General features: G+C 51.8%; 1 protein-coding gene across 5 annotated transcripts in view; it reads left to right on the top strand.

Annotated features, from left to right (window-relative positions):
• SMG6 (SMG6 nonsense mediated mRNA decay factor) overlaps window positions 1-21,902 on the top strand; it is a 113,926-nt gene that overhangs the window by 65,823 nt on the left and 26,201 nt on the right. The window contains exon 14 of one of the 5 annotated variants that reach the window (XM_062012282.1): window positions 12,785-12,877. The exons of 3 other annotated variants lie outside the window; for them this stretch is intronic. In XM_062012282.1, coding sequence (XP_061868266.1) covers window positions 12,785-12,841 — 57 coding nt within the window. In that variant the 3' untranslated portion in view covers window positions 12,842-12,877. Of the gene's footprint in view, window positions 1-7,605; window positions 7,789-12,784; window positions 12,878-21,902 lie in introns of those variants that run through there. One more of the 5 variants, XM_062012280.1, reaches the window with a different exon arrangement.

Here is a 21,902-nt window from a genome sequence, read left to right as displayed (position 1 = left end):
TCCCACTTTGGGGAAGCACCTCAGCCCAGGAAGTCACTGTGGCAAAGTGGATTTTCAAAGCTCTGTTTGAAGGGGTTAAGATAACAAGCAGGCAGCTGCCATTGCTGCCCTAAGGTGGCCTGATCACCCTGTGTGTGTTGTGGCCTCAGGGGACAGTCCCAGTGCCCCACTCTCTACACAGAGACTCCTTCCCCAGCAGCCACAGGCCACAGCCCTGGCAGGCAGGTGAGGTGGCTGAGCAGCTGGGGCTGGTGCCCCATGGCTTGTGGGAGGCATTTCACATTCCCTGAACTCTGCCTTTTCTAACCACACACCAGTTTATCCAGAGTGCCATCTACCTGCCCTGCCAGGCACTTGCACTCCTGTGTGTAAAAGAAGAGACATTATCTTTGACCTATAGCTACACCTGAGCTCCCCACCTGAGGTTTTCTCACAGTCCTGGCTCCCTTTGGTTCTGGTGATTTACAAAGAAACCACAACACCACTGACAGGAGCTGGTGCCTTTTGCAGCTCAGCAGCAGCCACCCAAGCATCTGGGCTTATCAGACACAGTGGTCCCAGCTCGGTCCTGCTGAAAAGAGGGAAACATAGATCCCAGAGAGAACGAGCCAGGTCTGACTGAGTCTGTCTCCTTTTTTTTCTGCCTCTGTGGGTCTTGTTTGGGTTGAAAGTAGCTGATTTTGGAAACCAGGCTGGGGTATGTGCTCAGGTTGAGCCCCTGTCCTGTGCCAGTTGTGCTGGCTGCTGTTCTCTGCCTTATGCACCAAACACGTGGCACAGAGGCAGGTGGAGGAGCCTGCTGGTACCAGCGCTGTCTGGGACATGCTGAGCAGAAGCCACAGGTTCTGCAAGGTCTCTTCTGGATCCAGTACTGCCTAGTATTTTCATTAATGGTCAGACTGGTGAAACAGAATGAGGGCATGTTCACTTTGCAGGGGATTAAGGGGATGCCAGCGAGAGCAGAGACCTCAGAAGCCTGACTTCCAGGAAGGAACTAGAAGAACTGGGGCTTTGCATTTTCCCCAGATTTCCTTTACTCTAAAAAGAGGAGGAGAACAAGCTGTCCTCCAGCTGCATGCTGAAAAGCAGAGGGAGGAATGGGCATAAACTGCAGGAAAATAGAGGCTAGACTTTAGGAAAGGCTTCATACCTTTTGGTAGTTAAGCACTTGAAAGCAGTCCCCTCAGTGATTCTGCAGGATCTCTTCAGCCATGGAGATTTTTAAAAGCAGGCTGTGTGACTCTCTCATGTGCAAGTTAGGTGGAGGTGAGGCACTTGGAAAAGGAGGCAAAGTGACCTCTTTGGATGCTCCTACCCCATTTTCTGTGATTTGGTAATGCTGTAGAGAGGAACTGGAGTGGCAGCTGCGTCATTACTGTCAAACAACCACCTTGTTCCACGTATCTCCTGTAGTATTAATTAAGAGAATTATTTGGCTCTCCTGAAGTGAGGTATTGTAGAATGCACTGCAGGCATAGGAAGCTGTAACTGAGAGGCATGAACCCATATGGCTTTCACAAATGACTGTGAGCCAGATACAAAAAGGCACTTCCCTGCCCAGAAGCCCTGAGTCCAACTTAACCAGGGGCTCCTTCTGCATGGTCCCCAGTCCACCATCTGCTCCCTGCTCTCCTTTTAGCCTGCAGAGCCCAGATGACTCTGACTCCTGTGTTTGCAGTGGAAGAGTTCCTGTGCCCATGCTGAGTGTGGTGGCATGAGGGGATCTGTATCCCTGAGCCTCGGGCCAGCAGTGGCAGTGGGCACTGCAGGACAGCAGCTCTGTCTGGCACCTGCCCCATCCAGCTGAGCTGCAGGAACGAGCCCACTTATGTGCTCCTTGGTTACTGATTGATTGGGCTGGGAGCAGGTGAGAAATGGTTTTTCAGTGCAACAACAACAGCAACTATCTTTCCCATACTGATTATTTTAGGAGGAGTTATTTTTCTGCACCCAATTTCTTTCTTTTGTATTCTCAGTCTTGGCCCAGTTTTCAGCCCAAGTTCCTGACAGTTCTTTGCTGGCAAGGCAAAGAAAATTTATTGCTCTTTATGTGGCACCCTGTGAATGTCTTGTGGGCTGGGAGGAGGAGGGTTCTGGTATGCCAGAGTGGCTCTGGGAAGCTCGCTGTGGTACCTTCCCTGCCACTTGCATGGCTAAGGAAGAGCTGTTTGAGTTTTTATTACAAGAATAATATCTCACCTTGCTTGCTGCTGCTCCAAATCCTTATGCCTTTGCAGGTTAATTTTTTTTAATGAATTTGTAAAATTGTAAAGGAAAGGAATCTGTAGAAAGGCAAGAGTGGAGAGTGTTGGGCTTCAAATGGCGTTAAGGTTATTGGCTGCACCAAGAGGATGGTTTTGTAAGCTGTAGAGGACAAACACTGTGCTTCCCACTTCTTTTTGTTCTCCACATCCCATTTAGCAGACAGAGTGCAGTATCCAGCCAGAGTTTCTCAGCAAGTTTTTGAGCATTTGGCCTGGCTCTTATTTTGAGTGAAAATGTTCTGACTCGGTTCGTTGCCATGAAGCTCAGCATTTGGATTCCTCCTGGAGCCAGTGTGACACTTCGAGCTTCCCATCGTCTCTTGCACTGTCATTGAAGCTGTAACCAACAAAAGCTGGCTCCAGGGTTGAGCATAACTTGGTGATGTTTTCCTGGGCCTGTGTTGGGCAGATATCCATTGCAGCTTGTGTGATGGAACACCATCGAATGTACCAGTCAACAGCAAACTATGCAGCCTGGTGCCTGAGCTGTCAGACTGTGTCTGCAGCTCGTGCAGCCCAAGGAGATGCTGCCAGGACCTCACTCACCCAATGTTGAACCCCAGGCAAGAAGAGGGAGCAGCAGCATGGCTGAGTTAAGGTGCAGGAAGAAGGAAGGTGACAAATTCTTCAGGTAGTGTTTGGTGCTGCTGGGGGAGACTTGTAATGGGGAAACACTTGAGGCTAAAGCAAGTCTTAGTGAGGGTGCATCAGAGCTGTGTGGGGATCTGTTCTTGGATAGCCCTGGAGACATGGGGCATGTCCTGGATTCCTCAGCTCTCACTGAATCCTGTTGTCTCAGGAGCATCCTGCTTTGCAGTGGCCCTGTAGAGCTGGTGGCAAGGCTGGAAGAGGGCTGCAGATCACCCTGCATGGGTCAGAGCAGAGGTGTTCCTCCTATGTGCAGGCACAGGGCGTCACTGATTGCCCTCATCCCTGCAAGCTCTGCGTGGGCTTGATGTGTGCATCCCCTCATCCTGTGCTTGCAGTGAACACCCTGCCACATGCCCCAGCCAGGGAGATGTGGAGGAGAAAGTGTTAATGTCCCTTCCCACAATAAACCTCTCTGCATGGGGGGTCCTGAAACCTGAGCCTCTCTCTCCTCCCCCAGCCCTGACACACGTTAATAAAAGGTTTTTAAACGCCAATAAAAAGGCAGCAGCCCCAGCTCACCAGGTCCGGGGCCCAGGGTCCTTGGGAAGGCACTTCACAAATGTGTTTTTTGCATTTTCAGGCTTTTGGCTGGTGAATAAGATTGAGGAGAAATACTCCTTCCCCTGATAACAATACAGTGAGACGCAGGATCAGCAGTGTGTGGATTAAAACCAGACGGTGCATGATTAATACATCTGCTTATAGGACTAGTCACTGTGGTTCCCTCCTCAAACAGAAAGGCACTTTTTTTTTCCCCCTCATGTGCATGCTCATGTGTAGAGTGGACTGTCTCAGATACTCACCACTCAGCTAGTTTCAACCCTGTCTCACCTCACCAGGCAAATGAAAGCCTTAAAATGCAAAGCTCGGGAAAATGGCCAGCGATGTTTTACTGCCCTAGACCTACAAACTGGGTGCTGCATAGCTCCTGCAGCTCCAGGGTGGGCAGTTAGCTTGCCACACTTGCTTCTCTTCTCCTGTCACAGCTACTTTCTTCCTGCTGTTAGCACTACTCACCTGTCTGTGCAGATAGCCTAAAATCCAGTCTTTGTTCTCCTTAGAAAACACAGTTCTCTTCCCCCTCTACTGTCCAGCCCAGGTGGATGGTCCAGATTTGACACTCTCCAGTTGCCCCAACGTGCCCATGATTTGCAGAGCTAATAGCCTTTGACTTAGCTATTTAGAAGCTAATTATTATTTAGGCTTGGGCTAAAATCAGTCCTGTCTTGTTATTCACTTCACTTATTTATGGTATTTCAGCCTTCTTAAGGCTTGCAGATATCTCTTGGCAATGTGTAATGATGTCTGGAAAGGGAGCCCCAGGTTTTAAGAGCCCAGAAGGAGCAGCTGTCAGACTGACCAGGCTCTGCCATGCCTCTGAACACCAGACATTTTGTCCTTTCCAGACCTACTGGCTCCTGGGATGCCAGGGATGAAATCCACACTAGAGTAGCCATGCTACAGGGGTTTCTGGGAGGGCTTCTCGCAAGACATCACAGGAAGGGTAGCAAGACCAGGACTCTGAGAGTACAAACTCTTTGTAAGCAGAGAGAAAACCCCAGTGAGCAAATGTAACTGTTTTCTCAGCATCCTTTCCATATTCCCATTCCATGGGCTTGGAGCATCTCCCTCCAGCTGGCAGACAAATGCACTCAGCCCATGAGAGCGAGAGCTTCCAGCGCCGAGTTCAGTCCAGAGAGGAAAAGGGAAACTGTGAGCAGAGATCCGAGCCCCAAGTAGGAGAGTCCAAGGAGAAGTCATCTTTGAAAAACTCCTTCCATTCCTGCCTGCCTTGGTTTCCAAACAAGCAGTGAAAGATCCCTGCCACAGGCAGCCCTGCTGGGAGCGGGGACTTGGCAGGAGTGGGCAGCCCTGAGGCGGCAGAGTTAGAAATGTTTACATTTGCTGACCAGTATCTGAACTCCATCCCAGCCTCGACCTTCCCTTTCATGTGGTGCCTTTGGATTGTAAAAGGCAATTAGGCTAAATTATGGGCTATGTTGGGAGATGATGTCATGGGGTGATGGAGGAGAGACTGGATTTTATGCCACCGTGAAGGTAGCGTGCGGGGTATCACCTGCTTTGAGCTCCTCACCCATCCTTGGCATTTCCTTGAACTGTAAGCGCCAAGGACTGCGTTGACCCGCTCTGGGAGCTTCTCTCTGCCTTTTCCAGGTGACATTGGCACAATGAGACATGTCAAGCCAAGCCCATGTCCCCAAATCTGAGTGGCAGAGGAGGGTGTACACTGCTGTCTGTCGTGTTGTTTTAAACGTACCTTCACAGAAGGGAGCGTTGGGTGCTGTCCTAGCGACTGCTGCTGCAGGGCACCTTCCAGGGAAGCATTTTAGTCACTTATCATTTGGTCTCAGTTTTTAATCACTTTTTAAGCTCAGAAAGTTTGGAGGCATATTCTTAAAAACTGCATTTCTGCAGCTGAAGGTAAAGGGAACTCGTGGCAAACAAGCACCAGCGCTGCACGAGGACACTGAATCCAGCCCTGGAGAAATGTGCAATGTGGAATAACAGTTCAAGCTCTTAAAAGAGAGGAGGAGGGGGGTTAAAGAAAAAAAAAGAGCAATAAATCTAACGAGTGGAATCTGAGGGAAATGATCCCATCTGGAAAACTCCAGCGCTGGTGCTGCTGAAGGCTTAAGGAACGATGCAGATCGCAGAAAGCAAAGCCTGCAGTCTGAGGATGACAGGCTGCTTAATTGATGTCCATTGCAACTGGTACTCTGCCAGTTTATGTTGGCCACCTTCCAGCGTGCTGTAATTTTGGGGCCAGGTGTGAAGCGTTTCTGTTCCATCTTGTTCCCAAGCACCTACAGAAGCCTCACACATCTCACTTGAGGCTGCAGCCCTGTAGGAAACAGCTGTACAGGTATAGGTGAAAGGAAATGTCACAGCTGGGCTTGGAGTACTCCCCCGTGCTTTGCCTCAGGCTCTGGTTGAGGGGGGCTGCTCTCCCCCACTACCACCATGCTGGGTTTGGGGAGGTGGCCACTGTCACAGGCACACCTGCTTGTCTGTCAACAAGGTGCTTTGAACATCAGGGAGCTTCTGGGAAGAATGTACAGGTCAGAAACCTCCTCTTCAAAGAGGAGCCCTTGGTGGTGTGCGTCAGTCTGGGAAGTGGGGAATCCAGTCCAGGAGAGCCCCTGGTGCTGGCAAGTTGGGGGACCTGTGGCCATCTCCTCTGGTCTCTTCTCCCACAGGAAACCACAGGGAAATTTCCAAGAGCAAGTCTTGTAGAAAGCACCGAGCTTTGATTTCAAAAGGCTGAGAACCCGTCGGGATCTCGAGCAGATTGTTGCAGGAGCCGATCTCAGTCGCTGCTGAAACGCGTCAGGTTCCTGGTCTGAGTTTGGCTTGGTTGAGTTTCCACTAACTGCATCTTGCTGTAGGTTGGGAAGCCCTCCATTGCTGCTCTGACTCCAACATGAGTGTGTCCCATGTCTCCCCATGTCCCCATCCTCTTTTGATAAGCTGAATAGGTGGAGTGAGAGACAAGGCAGTCTCTTGGGCATGCTTTGAACCTGCTGAGCTGTTCTCTTGGTGCCTCTGAGCTGTGGCTGTCCAGGCTCAATGTGTCGCTCCATGAGCTGCTGCACCAGCTTGTGAGGAGGAGATGCCCACCGTGCCCTGCTGCTCTCCTCCATACCCACCAGATGCTTTGAGTCCCTCAGCCTTTGCTCTGAGGCACAACTTTGCATTTAGCTGTGTTAAATAGCTCCTGAGTAGGTGACTGAGTCATTTTGAGGGGTTTTTTGTCTGTTGGTGAATCGCTGTCTTCAAAGATTGGGAGGGTATGAGATGGTGGCTAATCTGGAGGCTTTAACAGTAAAGGTTTTTTTTTGTCCAGGTCACTGAACCTATTGTTAAGCAGCATAAGCCTGAGCAAGCTTCCCTGCGCCCTGCCAGCACTGCCCTCCTGTTTACACTGACATTTTAAGATCCCTGTTGACCAGATTTCAATCCAGCCTGTATCCTGTGCACAGCAGTCTCTGGGGCATACTAGCTTTTCACATCCTCTCGTCCCAGCCGTGCAGAGTGCTCAGGCTGAGGACAACTGCCTGCCTGAGGACACACCTCGAGCACTGTTGAAGGCAGCAGCACTTCAAAGCTGTGCAGCTACATTGCCCCAGCCCAAGCGTTCACAGATCCTATAGCCCTGGCCAGGCAGCAAGGAGCTGCGTGTGGCAGCGGGGGTGGAACAAGGAGATCTTTAAGGTCCTTTCCAACCCAAAGCATTCTATGATTATCTAACAGTGCCTCCAATCCAGCACCTCTCTGCAGAGCTGGGGTTCAGTTGCTTTGCCTCCGTCCTGAAGCTGAGAGAGGGTGTGTGAGAACTGCAGTCTCACGGTGAGGTGAGGAACCACCTGCCAGCGTGTTAAGATCCAGTTACACACGTTCTCTTAACGTGACTGTTAGTGAGCCTGAGAGTGACTTTGTGGTCTGGATGTGGCTTGCAGGGAAGTACAAGTTGCTGCCTTCCAGGCAGCCCCATCTCTTGAGGGAGAAGCGGGAAGAACCAGTTGATGGAAACAACCTTCTCCTCCCCTGAGATGCCTCTTTCCCGATATGTGGAGGGAGCAAACAGTGCCCTGGTGCGTGGGGAAACCACAGGGAATTTGCTCAAGCAGCTTGTGACATTTCCATCCCTTCCTCCCTTGTCTTCTCCCAGCCTTGGATCCACCCCTGCCTTCCCTCCAGGCTTGTCTTGGGCAGGGCACTTCAGCCACTGTGTCAGCTCCATGCGAATTGGGCAGCCTGAGCCGTGCGTGTGTACCAGCACGTGGGAGCTTCCCCAGCCAGCGGCTGCACGCTTTGGCTCTGGTGTCTTTGAAAGTGTTTTTCTGGAAGTGTGATGTGATCATCAGCTCGAGGCAGAGACTGACAGGAGAAATCAGCCTTGTCCCATGCCTGGTTTCAGGCAGCGTTGGATCCACTCGTGCGGATCAAGTGACGCCGGTTGTCCGACGTCCTGGCTGCTGGCATCGTCAGGCCAGCTTTGTGCAACGACATGGAAAACTTCCTTGTGTTCAGTCCTGTTGGCCTAAAAGCTGCCTCCAGAGGTTCAGCACAAACTCTTGGGGAAACATCCTGTTCCAGAAGCTCTCTGACCACAGTCAGCATCAGTGGGGTGAGCTGGGAGAGTCAAAGTGGGAAGTCTCCTGTGCAGCGCTTCCTCGGCCAACCCTGCACCCAGCCCTCGCTCCTTTTGGGCTTAGCAGCAGGTAACGGCCTCACTTCTTCCACATCAGCACTCTCGTGGCACAAAACCTGCCACATCAGCACTGTTATGGCACAGAACCTGCCACATCTTGGCAGGACATCAGGCCCAGATAGAAGAGGTATTCACCGTGACTTTAACGTGCTCAGAATGACATATTAAGAGCCCAGACCTTGTGGAATTTGCTGATTAGTCTGTAGGTCTATTGCAAAGCCTCATTAAAACACCATTAATGCCGAATCACCTCCCAATGAGCCATCTCTTATTGCTACCCAGAGAAGCTTTAAGGAAATGGGAAAGCTGCTGTGGCTGGCCAAGCTGGTCCCTGGGCATGGCCTCGCCTCGGACCATCTGTGTGGTGCTCAGGAGTTAATGTGGTGCTTCTGCTCATGCAGGAGGTCCCAGGGACTTGGGGTTGCCTCTTTGCATCATATGTTGCCAGCTGGATATGCCAACACAGACTCTGCACTCTGGTACTAAACTCAGTCCTTGTCCTGATTCTTCTTCTCTCCCTGTGGCTGAGCTTTGGGGGTGACTGTGTTTCACAGCACTGTTTTGTCTTTGGCCATGTGAAATGCTTAAAACATCCCCTCTGAAGACGCCAACGGCTGTGGTATCCACCAGAACAGCTATTGGAAGGACCTCAGGAAACCTGAAAAAAGACCCAATTAATAACTCCTCATTGTTATCCTGAATAAGAAAGATCCACGTCCTGGGAAGCTCGCCAGAGAAGTGGACGGGGTGGAATGCAGGGAGTGGTCAGCCCAAATAACAGATGGGGATCTACTCTGTCTCTATGGGAGACGGAAGGTGACCTCTGTCATTGAGCTTGGAGCCTGCACCCCACGTTTCTGCTCCCAGAGAGACCTCGTGTTGTTTTTGTGGGTCGCCAAATCCATCTGCCAGCACTGGGCTGAGTCTGGATGAAGGTGGAGAGCCCAGCTCCTGCAGGAGGCTGGAGCTGTAGCCCTCAGTGTCCTCCTCATGCTGCCACATCCCAAATCAGAAAGCGAAGACACCACCATGGTCTTATTTCTTGTTTTCTTTTCTCGCCGTCATTGAAGCCAAAGCACTTCCCAGGCATTAATGAATGTATCTCCACAACAGGGTAGGACAGAAGGAAAAGCCATTTCCTTGTTACAGATTGGCAACAAGAGGTACACGAGGCTGAGGGACTGACCTGGGTCCCACAGGAAACCTTTGCTTCAGGATGAGAACAAATCCCTGATACCCAGGATTTCGGGCCAGCGCCTCAGCCTCAGGCCACCCACGTCCCTGAGGAAGACGAGGGGGTACTGAGTGAAGGTTCACTGGGAAGCATTCAAACCCTTCCCAATCATAGGCCTTGTATGAGCAAGGGTCCTGCTGCTGCTGTGTTCTGTGGTGGGGTACTAAAAATGCTGGCTATTTCATCCAGATAATTTAATCACATTTCTCCCCATAACATATTTGCATAGATTTCCCTAAACATGAGATAAACCCCATAATTTATTGAAATGCCCTAAATGTGCCGTGACATTTCGCATTCCAGCGTTTCATGTAAAGCATTTGCTCCACCATATGTAACAAATACTTGCCTACAACTTTATACATTATAAATAGCAACAGCAAGAGCATTTATTTCAACTCATTCTCTTGATTTATGGTTTTTAAGCTTTCCCCAAACTTCACTGCACTCGGACTAGGTGGGTCACAAATCCTTAGGACGATGACAAAGGTGTTTCCTGAGGTCTGAGACGTTGTTGCCTGCCTGGTCCACTCAGTTTGTGAGCAACAGAACAGCTCTGTGTTTTGGTTCTGTGTTTATCTTAGGCATAAATGATGTAGTGGTTGTTACAGCATCCTTTATCATGAAGTATTTCTCTTGAGGAGCTGGAGATGGAGTTTGCTGCTTCCTTCCAATGCTGTGTCAGTTCACCTGAGCTCTGGTCCACACGTGGTGTTCCCATGGAGAGGTGGCCACAGAGTAGTTCTTGCAGCAGGGACGTGCTGATGGATGTTTTTGGAGCTAGTGCATTGTGACCAGTGGTACACCCTGCCAGTGATGTGCCACGTTTCTGCTGCTGAAGTCACTTTTGAAGATCATACTTGCACTCCTAAGTCATCTAGGTGCTTCTTGAACTTGTAGGTGTTGCCAACTTATACTGCTACCTCCCTGTAGTACCAACAGCTCTTGTTTAGTTTAGCATCTACCCTAACAAACAAAAGATTTGAGCAACACAGAAACCTGATGGATGAAATGCTCTGGTCAGTCCAGGCTGTGGGAGCTCAGTTTGCTCAGCAGTTGCCTGTTTTCACACCCATAGCTGCAACCTCCTTTCAGACAAGAGCGTCCTCACCGACTTCTCTGTGACTTGAGAGTTGCCACTAGTGACTGCTCTGACATGGGAAAGGAGAGGTGCTGGTACCCCCAAGTATGAGCATGGGGGGACAGCTTATGTTTGGGAAGCTTGGCAGTACCTGCTAAAGGTACAAGAGGCTTAGTGACGTGGGAAATGCTGGGGTTAGAAGTCCTTGCAGGCTGGAGAGCTGGGAGAGAGTCGTGTGGATGGATTTGGCTGGGTGGGAGTGGGAGTCAATATCTGCATGGCTGCTTTGGATGGTGGTATCATTGCAAGTGTGCAGGCAGAGCAGTTGCTAATTAGAAAAATGGGCAAAAAGGTGGAAATGCTGGCCGGGGACAGCAAGGGACTCACAGCTTTGAAGGGACCAGCAACTCATTGACCTCTGTGGCAGGGAACTGTGTCCCATGCCATCCCTACAGCAAAGCTGGAGCCTGATTTCCAGGCCATTACCTGCCCAGTTCTGTGTCAGTGAAAGTCTTGTGGGTGGTTTGAGAGACTGAATGCTCAGGGCAGCACTTCTGAAGGTTGCATGAATAATCCAGATGAGATGACAGAAGTGCAGCCAGCGTGAGCAGCCACTGAGCTCTGCTCCTGCCCACGGGGTGCTGGCTCTTTGTGGCATGAGTGGACTGGTTTGCTGTCAGCAACAGACAGGAGGACTTGAGGATCCATTCATACTTGTTCTTCTTGATGTCCTCTGTCTTTTTGTTGCCAATAGGTAGATGAAAGTTGTTCATCTGGCAGGATGGCACCTTTTGGTTGCTTCAGGATACAAAGCTTGACTTGGCTTAGGGAACATGCCTTCCTCCCCTGGCAGGATCTGAGCATCTTCAGGGCTTAACCTGTGGAGCTCATCGTGGTCACTCTTTGCTCCATGGCATTTCTGATCATCCTCCCCTTTCCAAGACAAACCCCCCCACTTTGGAGAATTTAAATGAGTTCCTTTTGGTTTTATGTGGGCTTTTTTGTGTTGAGAGTGAAACATCTTGGCATGGTGAAATGTGAGGACAGGAGAGAATTTGCTGGAATTTCTGAGAGACTTAGTGTGTATGTGCTAAGGGGATGTAATTTCTGTCCTGCAGTGTCTCACCTCGTACAGACTGAAGCTCATGAGCTGTTCCTTGTCGTGATGAAATCCTCGAAGCCTGATCTAGATGGCTTCAGGGCAGTTTGGTGATGAAGAGGAAGCCTGGTAGACTGTTAACCCTCAGAGATACACTCTGTGCTCCCATCCTGTCTTGGGCAGTGCCACCCCTTCCTGCAGACACCTCGCTGCTCCTGTAGCTCGAGGGTCTCTTGTTCCCTTGGGCAGGAGTCTCACTTTTTCACTCTTCCCAGATTTCACCTCGGTTTCCCCCTTTTTAATAGGAATGTTTGGCCTCTTGCACTCAGACTCAGGGAGGAGCAGCTTGTTTCTGTAGCTGGCCTGGTGCCAGATGTCATCACTTCAGGCAGTGCCACGCTGCACATCTTCAGCAGTTTGAAATGGAGAGACAGAGAGAGACAGATAAGATCAGCAGCTTTAGGTGATGGCATTGTTTCAAATAAACCATGCATGACCCAAAGCTTCCACTTCAAATGGGGAATGAAATTGCTTCATCCTTTGACAGCTTGCTCCATGAAAGAAATTTATCTTCACTTAATTGCTTCAGATCCCAAGAGGCTGTGTACAGTAATTTCTAGGAGATAATTATATCAAATTAAAAAAATATGTGACTATCCAAGTGCTGAGCATGAATGCAGTGGCCAGAGAGCAGGAAGGAAAGAGGCACCACATCTGACTCATGCTCACAGGTTATAGCTTCCTCTCCTCACGGTCTGCAGTCCGTGGCACTTGGAGACCACAGGAGAGTCTGTCTGCAAGGGACTGGGTGCCAATGGTGAGCAGAGGGATCAGAGCTGGGAATCCTGCTCTCCCAGAGGAGCTTCTTCAGGCTCCTGCTTTCTCTTCCCTGCTGGGGCAATGGCAGGGCTTCCCATCATCAGTGCCATGTCAGTGGTGGACAGCAGCTTGGCAGTGCCTTCGTGTGGTTCCATGTGCTGTGTAGCTGTACAGTAGAGCTGAGGAACACCAAAGCTTGTTGATTTAAAAATATGTATATTTAGAAGCAGAGTGTAAACTTCCTGCCCAGGCTGGGATTGGATTCTTGACTATGTTTGAGTTTCCAGTTTTCATTTCCTTTGCCCTCATACTTCACATTGTGTATCTCCCAGAGTGTGCCCCAGACTAATCTCTCCTTAACCCTCCCTCGCCCCACATTTTTCTCTCATTATTTGCACATCAGTTGCAGTTCTTCCAGGAAGCAGCATATCTCCCAGTTGTCACTCCATGCCACAGCTGAGCCTGGGCTCCTGCAAGTCTCCTCTGTCCCTCTGGAAGTGACCTCAGACCCCAGCCAGTGGCAGACCCAAGCTGAGGACTGCAGCAGGGACAGAAGTGCTGACAGTTGCCATCCCTTGGAAGAAGGTGGACCCTCTGGGTTGAAATCCTGAAGGGACATCCCTCTCTTTATAGTTTATGGGAAACAATCACTGACCAGTTCCAGGAGGGGTAAATTGCTCCATCATCTAAATCTTCTCCTTTTCCTCTCATTTAAATCAGAACACATGGCTTCCTTGACTGCTTCATGTGAAAGCTCCTGCCCTGTCACTGCCTTTGCAGCCCATCTCCTGAGGACAAAGAGAATTTTGTTCCCCCCAGGGCTGTGACAATTTTTGTGTGTGATCCTGCATGGGCTTTGAAATGGTTGTTAACAATCCTGGTCCAGAGCTGAGCTCCTCCCCACCCCTGTGATGTGCAGGTTGGTGTTTGAAGTGTGATGCTGCTTCAGCTGTTCCCAGGAAGTCTGCAGGGGAAGGGTGTTTGTACTAAGGAGATAAAGTCCCTGTGTGTTTCTGGAGGGGATCTACTCAGTGGGCTCTTTGATGTCATCTCAGTTTTTGGACTTACATCAAGTAAATACAAAAAAGAAAAGAAATGTTTTGGCTTAGCCTAGAATATTTGCACCTGAGCAAGATGACCTGTGGCTGTCCTGGTGTCTAAGGAAGAAATCCACAGCCACCAGTAGAGCTGTGGCCTGGAGCAGGGAGATGGAAGCCTCTGGTCCCACAAGCTGCCCAGTCAGATTAGGTGGCTCCCAGGGTTGTCTCATGTGGTGAAGTGAGGGAGTTGTCACGTGTCAAATGTCTCCTCAAGACAATCCTCCAACTTAGCACCATCCCCACACACTCTCAAGGATCAGGTCAATCTTACACCACCCTGAGCACAGACAAAAGCAGCTCTCTCAGATGTCCCCTGGTGCAGTTTGGTTCACATGGACCAGGGCTGAACAACATCTCCCATCTCCCTGTGCCTCTAGAGCCAGAGAAGTGTTACACTGCTGGGATGACCCTCCCCAAATGTCGCCATAACTCATGTGTCATCTCCAGTTCAGCCTCATGGTGTTGTCACAGGGCTTGTATTTAATCATCCTCTGGCCTGGCTGCCTGAGCCCAGCAGGTCACACATCCTGATCTTCAGCTGCAGCTTGGCCTTATCTTTCTCTTTTTTTGTGTGAGATGCCTGGACAAAGCTTGGCATGTTGCAGTGGTTCCCAGTGTCTGCTCCTGTCCCCACTGACCTCTGCAGCACAGATAACTTTTGCTCTTTTGTGTCTTTCTTCTGGAAGTGATCCTGGGGCTGGTCTGAGGTTCTGATCCCTTACTCTCAGGCTTGGAGAGGTTTATGGCAACAGTGTTGGGTTGCCTGAAGCAGGGACATTCCTCTCCTCCAGCACAGTGTGGTGGTTGTGTGGGCATACAATGTCTCATGACTGTCCCAGTGGCACCAGTCCCATAGTAGCTGGCAACTAATAACTGGAAAATGATGCTCTGTTGAGGACAGGGGGGAAGTAGGATGTGGTTGGAGGGGAAGGACCAGCTGGACATGGCACTGCATAGACACACCAACCAGGTCAATAAGCTCAAGCCCAAGCCTCTTGGTCCTTGGGGTTAAGATACAGCCCCTTCTGCCACTGTGGGTTTTTTCTGTGCTCTCCCATAAAAGCTCTGCCAGCAGCAGTCACTTTGCCCATCTCCTCTTCTCCTTTTCCTTTCTCTGCTTTCTTAACATGCTTCTCCACTTACTCCTTTCTTGCTGCCACTTGAAGTATATTCTCTGCTCTTAATCCTTTGAAGGGCTGGCTGCCCTGTGAGCCAGAGCCTTGGGGGACAGGCAAGGGGGCTGCAAGGGAACGGGCACTCTTGCACAAACTGGCAGGAGAGCATTTAAACAACCCAAGAACATGAGGAGCTCTCATCTGGTTTGAAGCTGCTGCTCAGAGCTCACTCGGCGTTTTGTTTGGGAGGCCACGAGTGAATGAGTTAATGATGATCCCAGATGGCTTCAGAGTTCGCCTCTTGCCACCCCTTCCCGTTCCCCCAGGATCTCAGATGGTGGCGGGAGATGAAGTGAAATGCTGGAGTTGATTTGAAAGTTCATCTCTCTCCCTCAGTCGTGCTGGAACTTGTGTGTGCTGTGTTGGCAGCTTCAAGGGGATGCTACCTGGTAATTAATTAGTTGTCAAGAGACAGCCCAGAGCTTCCAAGTCTTTATATTCTCGCTATTAGAAATTACTCTGATTACATTTTCCCCCCTTAGCTGGAGGGCTGAGGAGCTCAGAGCAGGAGCTCTGGTCCATGGGCAGCTGGAGCACGCCTCCCTGGCCTTTGCTGGGACTCCTTGGAGCGTGCTAGCACACGCTTCACCAGCACGAGCCCCGAGGGAGCTGGTCCTGAGCCCTGTCTTTGCCAGCCAGTTCTGCTCATGTTTCTCATCCCACGCTTGCCCTGCCTCTGCAGGTGAGCCCTGCCATGGTTTCCCTTCAGCTCCTCCTCAGGGTCGTCCCTTGGCATGGTCATTCCCGCTGGCCTTTCCCCTGCAGCCCCTTCCCCAGCCCAGACACAGGTACTCTGCAGATTTTCTTTGCAGAGCCTTTTTCTTCTGAGCTAAGCTTAGGGAAACATTTGGTGTCTGTAAAGATGCCTGGTGTTTCCCACAACCTCACTTCTGCTTTCTTCTTCTCATCTCCATGCTTCCACAGTTAGTTGTGAGCAGGTTTAGTTTTCTTCTCGCAGAGAGAGGAGTGTGGTTGGGGAGCTACGTGAGAGGTGGCTGGACTTTGGGATCCTGTCTCAGCCAAGCAAGGCACTGCACACACAGAGCTGCTCTGGTGCTGGGTTATCTGATGGTTTGTTAAAGAACCATTGACATTTTTGGGTGCTATTTTATGTTTTTCCCATCTGGATGCAGAGATCCTCTGCTAACAGCTGACTCTCCTTTTCTGGCCAGTGCCTGCTTGTGTCTGACATCTTGAGCAGCTTTGTGCCCACTCCAAATGAGCATCTTTGGAGCTGAACCCCATCATCCATCCAAACTCACCTCCTTGTTGTGGCCAGCACCACCACCCTGGGGGAGCGATGGATGGCATCCCAGCTGTTTGGGAGGTGTCACACTCCTCCTCCCTCTGCAGCAGGACTCAGTTGGGTTTTGTTGCATCTCAGGAATGTCCTGAAAATCAAACCTTCCCATGGCTTCAGCAGCAGTTTTCTGGGAGGGAGCTGCTGGGCTGTGGCACTCTGGAGACCTGTGGGAAGTGGCAACTGCCTGCCAGCCACAGAGACCCAGGTATGGTGGCATGAGTGGGTCTGTCCACTGATGCAAAGTAGTCCATCTCAGCCTAGAGTGGAGCTTGCTTTGCCTCCTTGTGTCTGGGAGAGCTTTCTGCTCATGCTGAGCATCCCTGGGGTGTACAGATGCTGAGGTTGGTAGCTGGAGCTGCTCATGGGCCAGGCAGAGCACAGGCTGTGTGAGGAGAGAAGCAGTCCAGCTCCTCTCCTGGCAAGTGTGTGCTTGGGAGAAGAGCCCAGCCCATAAGCAGGACTGCTGCAGCTCTTTGAAACCCATCTGTGCTACCTTGGGGAGCAACTGTGCCCTGGCTGGTCCCAGGGAGCATCCCACCCCACGTCCCTCGGTGCGGCTCTGCCGGATGCTCTCACGCCGGCTGGTGCTGTGCCTTCCCTTCCCACCCCCGGGGTGCCTGGCTCCCACCCACCTGACAGGGCTGCCTTTGCACACATATGGTGCCTTCTCTTTCTGTTTAGTTAAGTGTGGGAGGGCTCAATGCTGCGACTCCTGTAGCTTTTAAGCCATTGTTGTTGCTGATACGTGATGAGCAGACGTGGCAATTCTACAAGCGTGGCCCCGTCCCTAACAAAGGCAATTAGGATGCTATTCTCTTGTAGCTGGGGGGAGAGAGATTTCTAGTGTCTGGAAGGAGCAGCCTGGAAAGGGCATAATCTAATGCAGAAGATGAAGACAAAAGCATTTTGGAGGCAGGATGTGGGGGAAATGGGGGCACGACGAGCTCAGAGGGCAGATCTGCAGCGGGAGTAGGGGTGTGGGAGCCCAGCGTCTCAGTGCAGGGCAAGAGCAAGTGGGAGAGCAGCAGAGCTGCTGCTCTGGGCAGGTACAGGGGGTCGGGGTGAGGGTGCTGGGGCCAAGGTGAGGGTGCTCTATGCTTGGGCAGGAGCTGGTTGTTCTGGGTGAAGAGGGTGAAGTTTCACGCTGGTGTGTGAATAAAAAAACCCCTAAAGACATGATAACCAGCAGTGTGATCCTGCAGAGCAGAGAGCAAAGGAGCTGGAGGTGACAGCTGGGACAGGAGTGGCACAGGGCTGTCAAGGGGTGTTGAAGCAGGAGAGCTCTGGGCAGCAGGAGAGGGTGGCCAATGCCACTGCCGCCGCCTGGTTCGGGGCGATTCACCCTGGGCTGTTCCCAGTCCCAGCGCTCGAGCTGTGTTTTCGTGCTGCTGGCTCCTTCCTCGCTTGGCTTTTCCAGCATCTGCTCTGCCTGTTTGCTTGCAGTGATTTCAGTTGTTTTCTGTTTTCAGCCCTGACCCCAGTGCCTGGGCTGGGGCAGGAAAGACACCATTTGAAAGCCACCACTTGGCGGCAACAACCGTTGGAAGCCGCAGAGCAGCACCCATCTAACCCCCTTTTTTGTGTGTGTGTGTTTCACACACTTGGAGCTTCCCAAACATTAACCTTTGGATTAAAATTTTCCATGCTTGGTCTCTCCCCAGATGTGATGTCTGAGCTTTGGTTTGGGTTCATGTTTTTCATGTTTGCTGGATTTGTGTTATGGGAGAATGAAAGAAATACTTTTCCCATTTAAAAAGAAAGAAGGAAGGGTCTTTCTCTTTTCTTTTGTGTGTTAAATTTGGGGATTCACCAGAAATGGGTGAAGTTTGAAGCTGAAAACAATGAGCTTGGCTGCAGGAAGCTCATGTCACAGGCACTGGGGCAGTGCTGCAGCCCCAGGTGTGCGGTGCAGCGGGTATGGCTGGCACGGCAGAGCCCTGGGGTGAGTCAGGCTGAGTAACTCCACGTTTGGAAGAGGGTGGCTGGGTTGGGCTTGTTGGGTTTTTTTTTATTATTATTATTCAGTGGTTTTTTTAGCCAAACAGAAAAAAAACCCACCCCAGCAGTTGTTTGTCAGGCTGCAGATGCAGGATCAGATGCGCCGGGGCTGCGCTGAGCCAGGCGCGGGGCTCGCCGCGCCGATTGCAGTCCCACAGCGCAGGTCATGGCATGGCCTGTCAGGGGATGAAGGCACAGCAGGTCAGGTACCCACCCCGGGGTGGGAGTGTGGTGGTGGCACAAATCCTGCCCCACAGCCCTCCTGCAGCCTGGCTGGCCCTCCCCTCCCTTCTTGTGCCGAGGGAGCTCTGCCTCGCCTCACGTGGCATCGTGCGGCGGCTGCACCTTTCCTTATCCCGAAGCCAAACGCTCAGATCCCACCCCTGACACCTCCTTGTCAACTTCGGGGCTGCCTGGGACACTCTCAACCTCTCTGTATTTCCTTACATTGATTAGATTTGTGGTGGTTTTGTGTTGGCTGCAGCACCCCTCCTCTCTGCTCCAAGTCTGCGTGCTGCTCATCGGGTGGGGACCTGCGCTGCTCACACCAGCGTTTGTAATGTCTGGCCTGCAGCTCTGCCAGAGGCCAAAATTGGCTCTGAGAGCACGGCTGGATCGCGAGGACAGTGTTAGATGGAGGGTGGAGTGAGCGAATACCCCTCTCTTCCTACTGTGCTTTCAGGAAATGTCTCTAATGCAGCTGTAAGTGTGAATGAAGTCAAAAGGATGGATCGGTGCCCCCGCTCCAGCCCACCCCACTTGTCGGGGCCCATCCAGAATCCCCACCCTATTGTTCTGGTTCAGCTGCTCCGTTTCGGGGCAGGGGCCCTGCTCTGTGCTCAGCATCCCGCTCAGGGGGGAGGAGCTCTGCACAAAACAAAAGACACAGCGAATAATTTTCCTCTCCCCACCGAGCCGCCGCCGTTCCAATTCCTCCTTCCCTTCCTTAGGTGTGTTTGCAGCTCTCAGCCTGGCTGGAAGCAAGTGACTGTGAGACTCGGGCCATTAATCATCTGCCAAAAGAGCTGAGTATGGGGTATAAGTAGCAGAGCTGTGCTCGCTGCTTCCTCAGCGCAGAGCAGGATCCGTGCGGGCTGCAGCTCGCAGCCAGTGCACGGAGTTACCTCTGTGGTAGGCGAACGGAGCGAATCTCGCTCAGAGCAGCCCCTCCTCGAAGAGGACACGGGCTCTCAGGCACAGGAACGTCATCAGGAGTCCCCTAAGTGGCAGCATTTCGCTGTAAAGCAAAAGAGAGCAGCGTTTGTCCCTCCCTGAAGTGGCTGCTGGAAGTGGTGTGAGCAGCCTCCCGCCCTGCCCCGAGCCGGGAGCACGCTGCCAGTGTGGTTCTTGTGGTGGGGGGAAATGCCAGTGTTGCTAATATCTCTGGGGCTGTGGTGTCGCAGCTGACCGAGCTGTGGTGGCATTTTTCTGGTGTTATTGCATTTGCCTTCCCTGTCCCCACCCTCTGTTTTCAAGGGAATTCAGCAGCGGGCCCCGATGGTCGGAGGAACCTCCCTGCACACGGCAGCCCCAGCCCTGGCCCTTCCCCTTGGGCTTTGCCTCCTTGTTGGCTCTAAGCAAAGCTGCTCCTTTTTCAGCTTGCAAATGTGAGGGGAGCTGGAGGTGCCCTGAGCCACCCACCCCCAGCAGCATCTGGGTGCTGGTGAGGCTTGAGGAGCAGAAGTGGGGCAGCTCAGTGCTGACGTTGCTCAGTCTGGCTTCTGGTTTGCGGGGAGGAGGTTTCTCATGGCATTGCTCTGACTCAGGTATCTGTTTCCTCTGATGTGGGCAGCCGTGGCTGCAGCTTTTGCCCCCTGGCACACAATTGCTCTGTCGGTCCCAAGGGATGGGTGAGACATGTAGGAAGGCTCCCTGAGTGCTGCCACGATCCAGGCAGTGGCTTGAGTCCTTGGGGTGGGAAAAGCAGCACTGCAGGAACAGCATCTACCACACAGCGCTACGTGTTCAAAAGTTCCCCTCACATCAGTGGGGCAAACGTCCAATTTGTGTCCCAGACTAAAAAATCTGAAGGAAATGAAACACACACAAACCTGACTAGAGCCTTAGCTCAAAAGTTTGGGCTCTTGCTCCCCCTAACTCACCCACCTGCTCAGGGACCCTCAGCTCTCTGCTCCCCAGAAACACCCAAGTCCCTTGGCACGGGGTGTTCAGGAGGAACCTTCCACAGCACTTGGCCTGCCTTGGATTCAGTGCCATTCTGCCCCTGGGACCAACCACTCTAACCACTATCCCTAGAGCAGGATCTCAGTTCAGCAGGTCTGGATTGTCACCCTCTTGAGAGTTGCTTGTGTTTTGAGGAAGTGAAAACAGCCATGGGGAGGCTGGGAGCAGCAGCCAGGTGGGAGCTGTTGCTGCTTTAGGAGGTTTTAGTGGTTCTCATTAAAACAATCTCCTGTAGGCTCAGAAATCCCAAGTTTCCTAAAAGAAAAGGAGAAAATTCCAAAAGCTTTCATCCCAGTTCAAATATCCACCAAGGCAGGGAGCTTGGGGAAGTTACAGCAGGATCTCAGATGACATTCTCTGAAAAGCAAGCTTAATGGAGTGTGAGTAGGAAATGCCCTCTGCAAGGCCTTGTCCAACAGCTGCCCAGAGTCATGAAGGCCACTGAAGGGGGAATCAGGGGGGTCTGCCCCAAGAGCCCCTCCACTCCTGAAGCTTTTGGCACCTCCACGAGATATTTAAATGACAGACAGACATAGAGGGATCTGTAAATACTCACTTGGTGCCAACTAAACCACAGAGAAGATACAGCATTTGTGGTGCAAGGAAGTTGGAATATTTGTGGTCAAACTTCAGATTCGACATAAAACTCTCATCTGCGGTGGCAGGCGGCCAGGAGCTGCACAGGGAATGTATAAGCTGTGTAAACTCCCCAGAAATGGTTTCCCAACCCCAGCTCTGCCAGGACCAGGCAGAATATTCCAGCTCTTCCCCCTCCTCTCTCTCTTTTTGGCGAGGGCCGGGGCAGCCCGTTAACGCCTCGGGTTGCAAGGGCACCGTGGCACGACTGGTAGGACCTGCTGCCTGGAGCAGGGGTCACGTTGGGAAGGTGAGGGGTGGATGGTGCAGGTGGGTACTGGGAGGGTAGGCTCTGGTTTGCACTATTTTTGGCTGGTTTTGTGTGGTAGATCCTCAGCCCTGCTCCCCCACAGAATCTCAAGGGTTGGAAGGGACCTCAAAAGCTCATCCAGTGCAACCCCCCTACCAGAGCAGGACCACCTAGAGTGGGGCACACAGGAACTCATCCAGCTGGGTTTGAAATGTCTCCAGAGAAGGAGACTCCACACACAGCCCTTCTGGGCAGCCCCTGCCAGTGTTGTGAATCTTTTCCTTCCAGCACCCAACTCCCCACTGTCACAGCCCTCTGCTGCCCCAGGCACTGGTGTCTCATCCTGTGAGGCAGGAATCACTGAGTTACTGTGTGGGTCAAAGTGTGCTCCTGTGGGGCAGGAATCACTGAGTTACTGTGTGGGTCAAAGTGTGCTCCTGTGGGGCAGGAATCACTCTGTGGGTCAAATTGTGCATCTTCAGGGCTTCCTCTTCCTTCCTCCCAGTGAGGTCAGCTCCCTCCTGCCACTGCTCAGGAGGCACTTTCTGAAGCAGGGAGGTTGCCACATAACTGCAATGTTTTCCCCACAGCGTGGGCAGCCTGGACTTGGCTCCTGCCTTTCTTCTTCTTCTTTTTTTTCCCCACATACCCTGCAAAAAAAGGGCTCTGGCTGTTGCAAGAGCAACTTGGAGATTTGCAGCCGAGATGTTGGATCAAACATTCATCAGCCACATTTCCCGAATTCCAGGAGAGACAGATCCTCACCCTGGCAGAGGAGCAGCTCTGGTCACCAGCACAGTGTGGCCTCACAAGCAGAGCAACTCTGGGCTTGGAGAGGTGTGGAGATGGACTGGCCTTGTCCCCAACACCAGCGT

The sequence above is a fragment of the Colius striatus genome, chromosome 20 (assembly GCF_028858725.1).
Source record: "Colius striatus isolate bColStr4 chromosome 20, bColStr4.1.hap1, whole genome shotgun sequence".
NCBI classification, from domain to species: Eukaryota; Metazoa; Chordata; class Aves; order Coliiformes; family Coliidae; genus Colius; species Colius striatus.
Note: the sequence above shows the minus strand (reverse complement) of the source record. Positions and strands in the feature narration are given on the sequence as shown.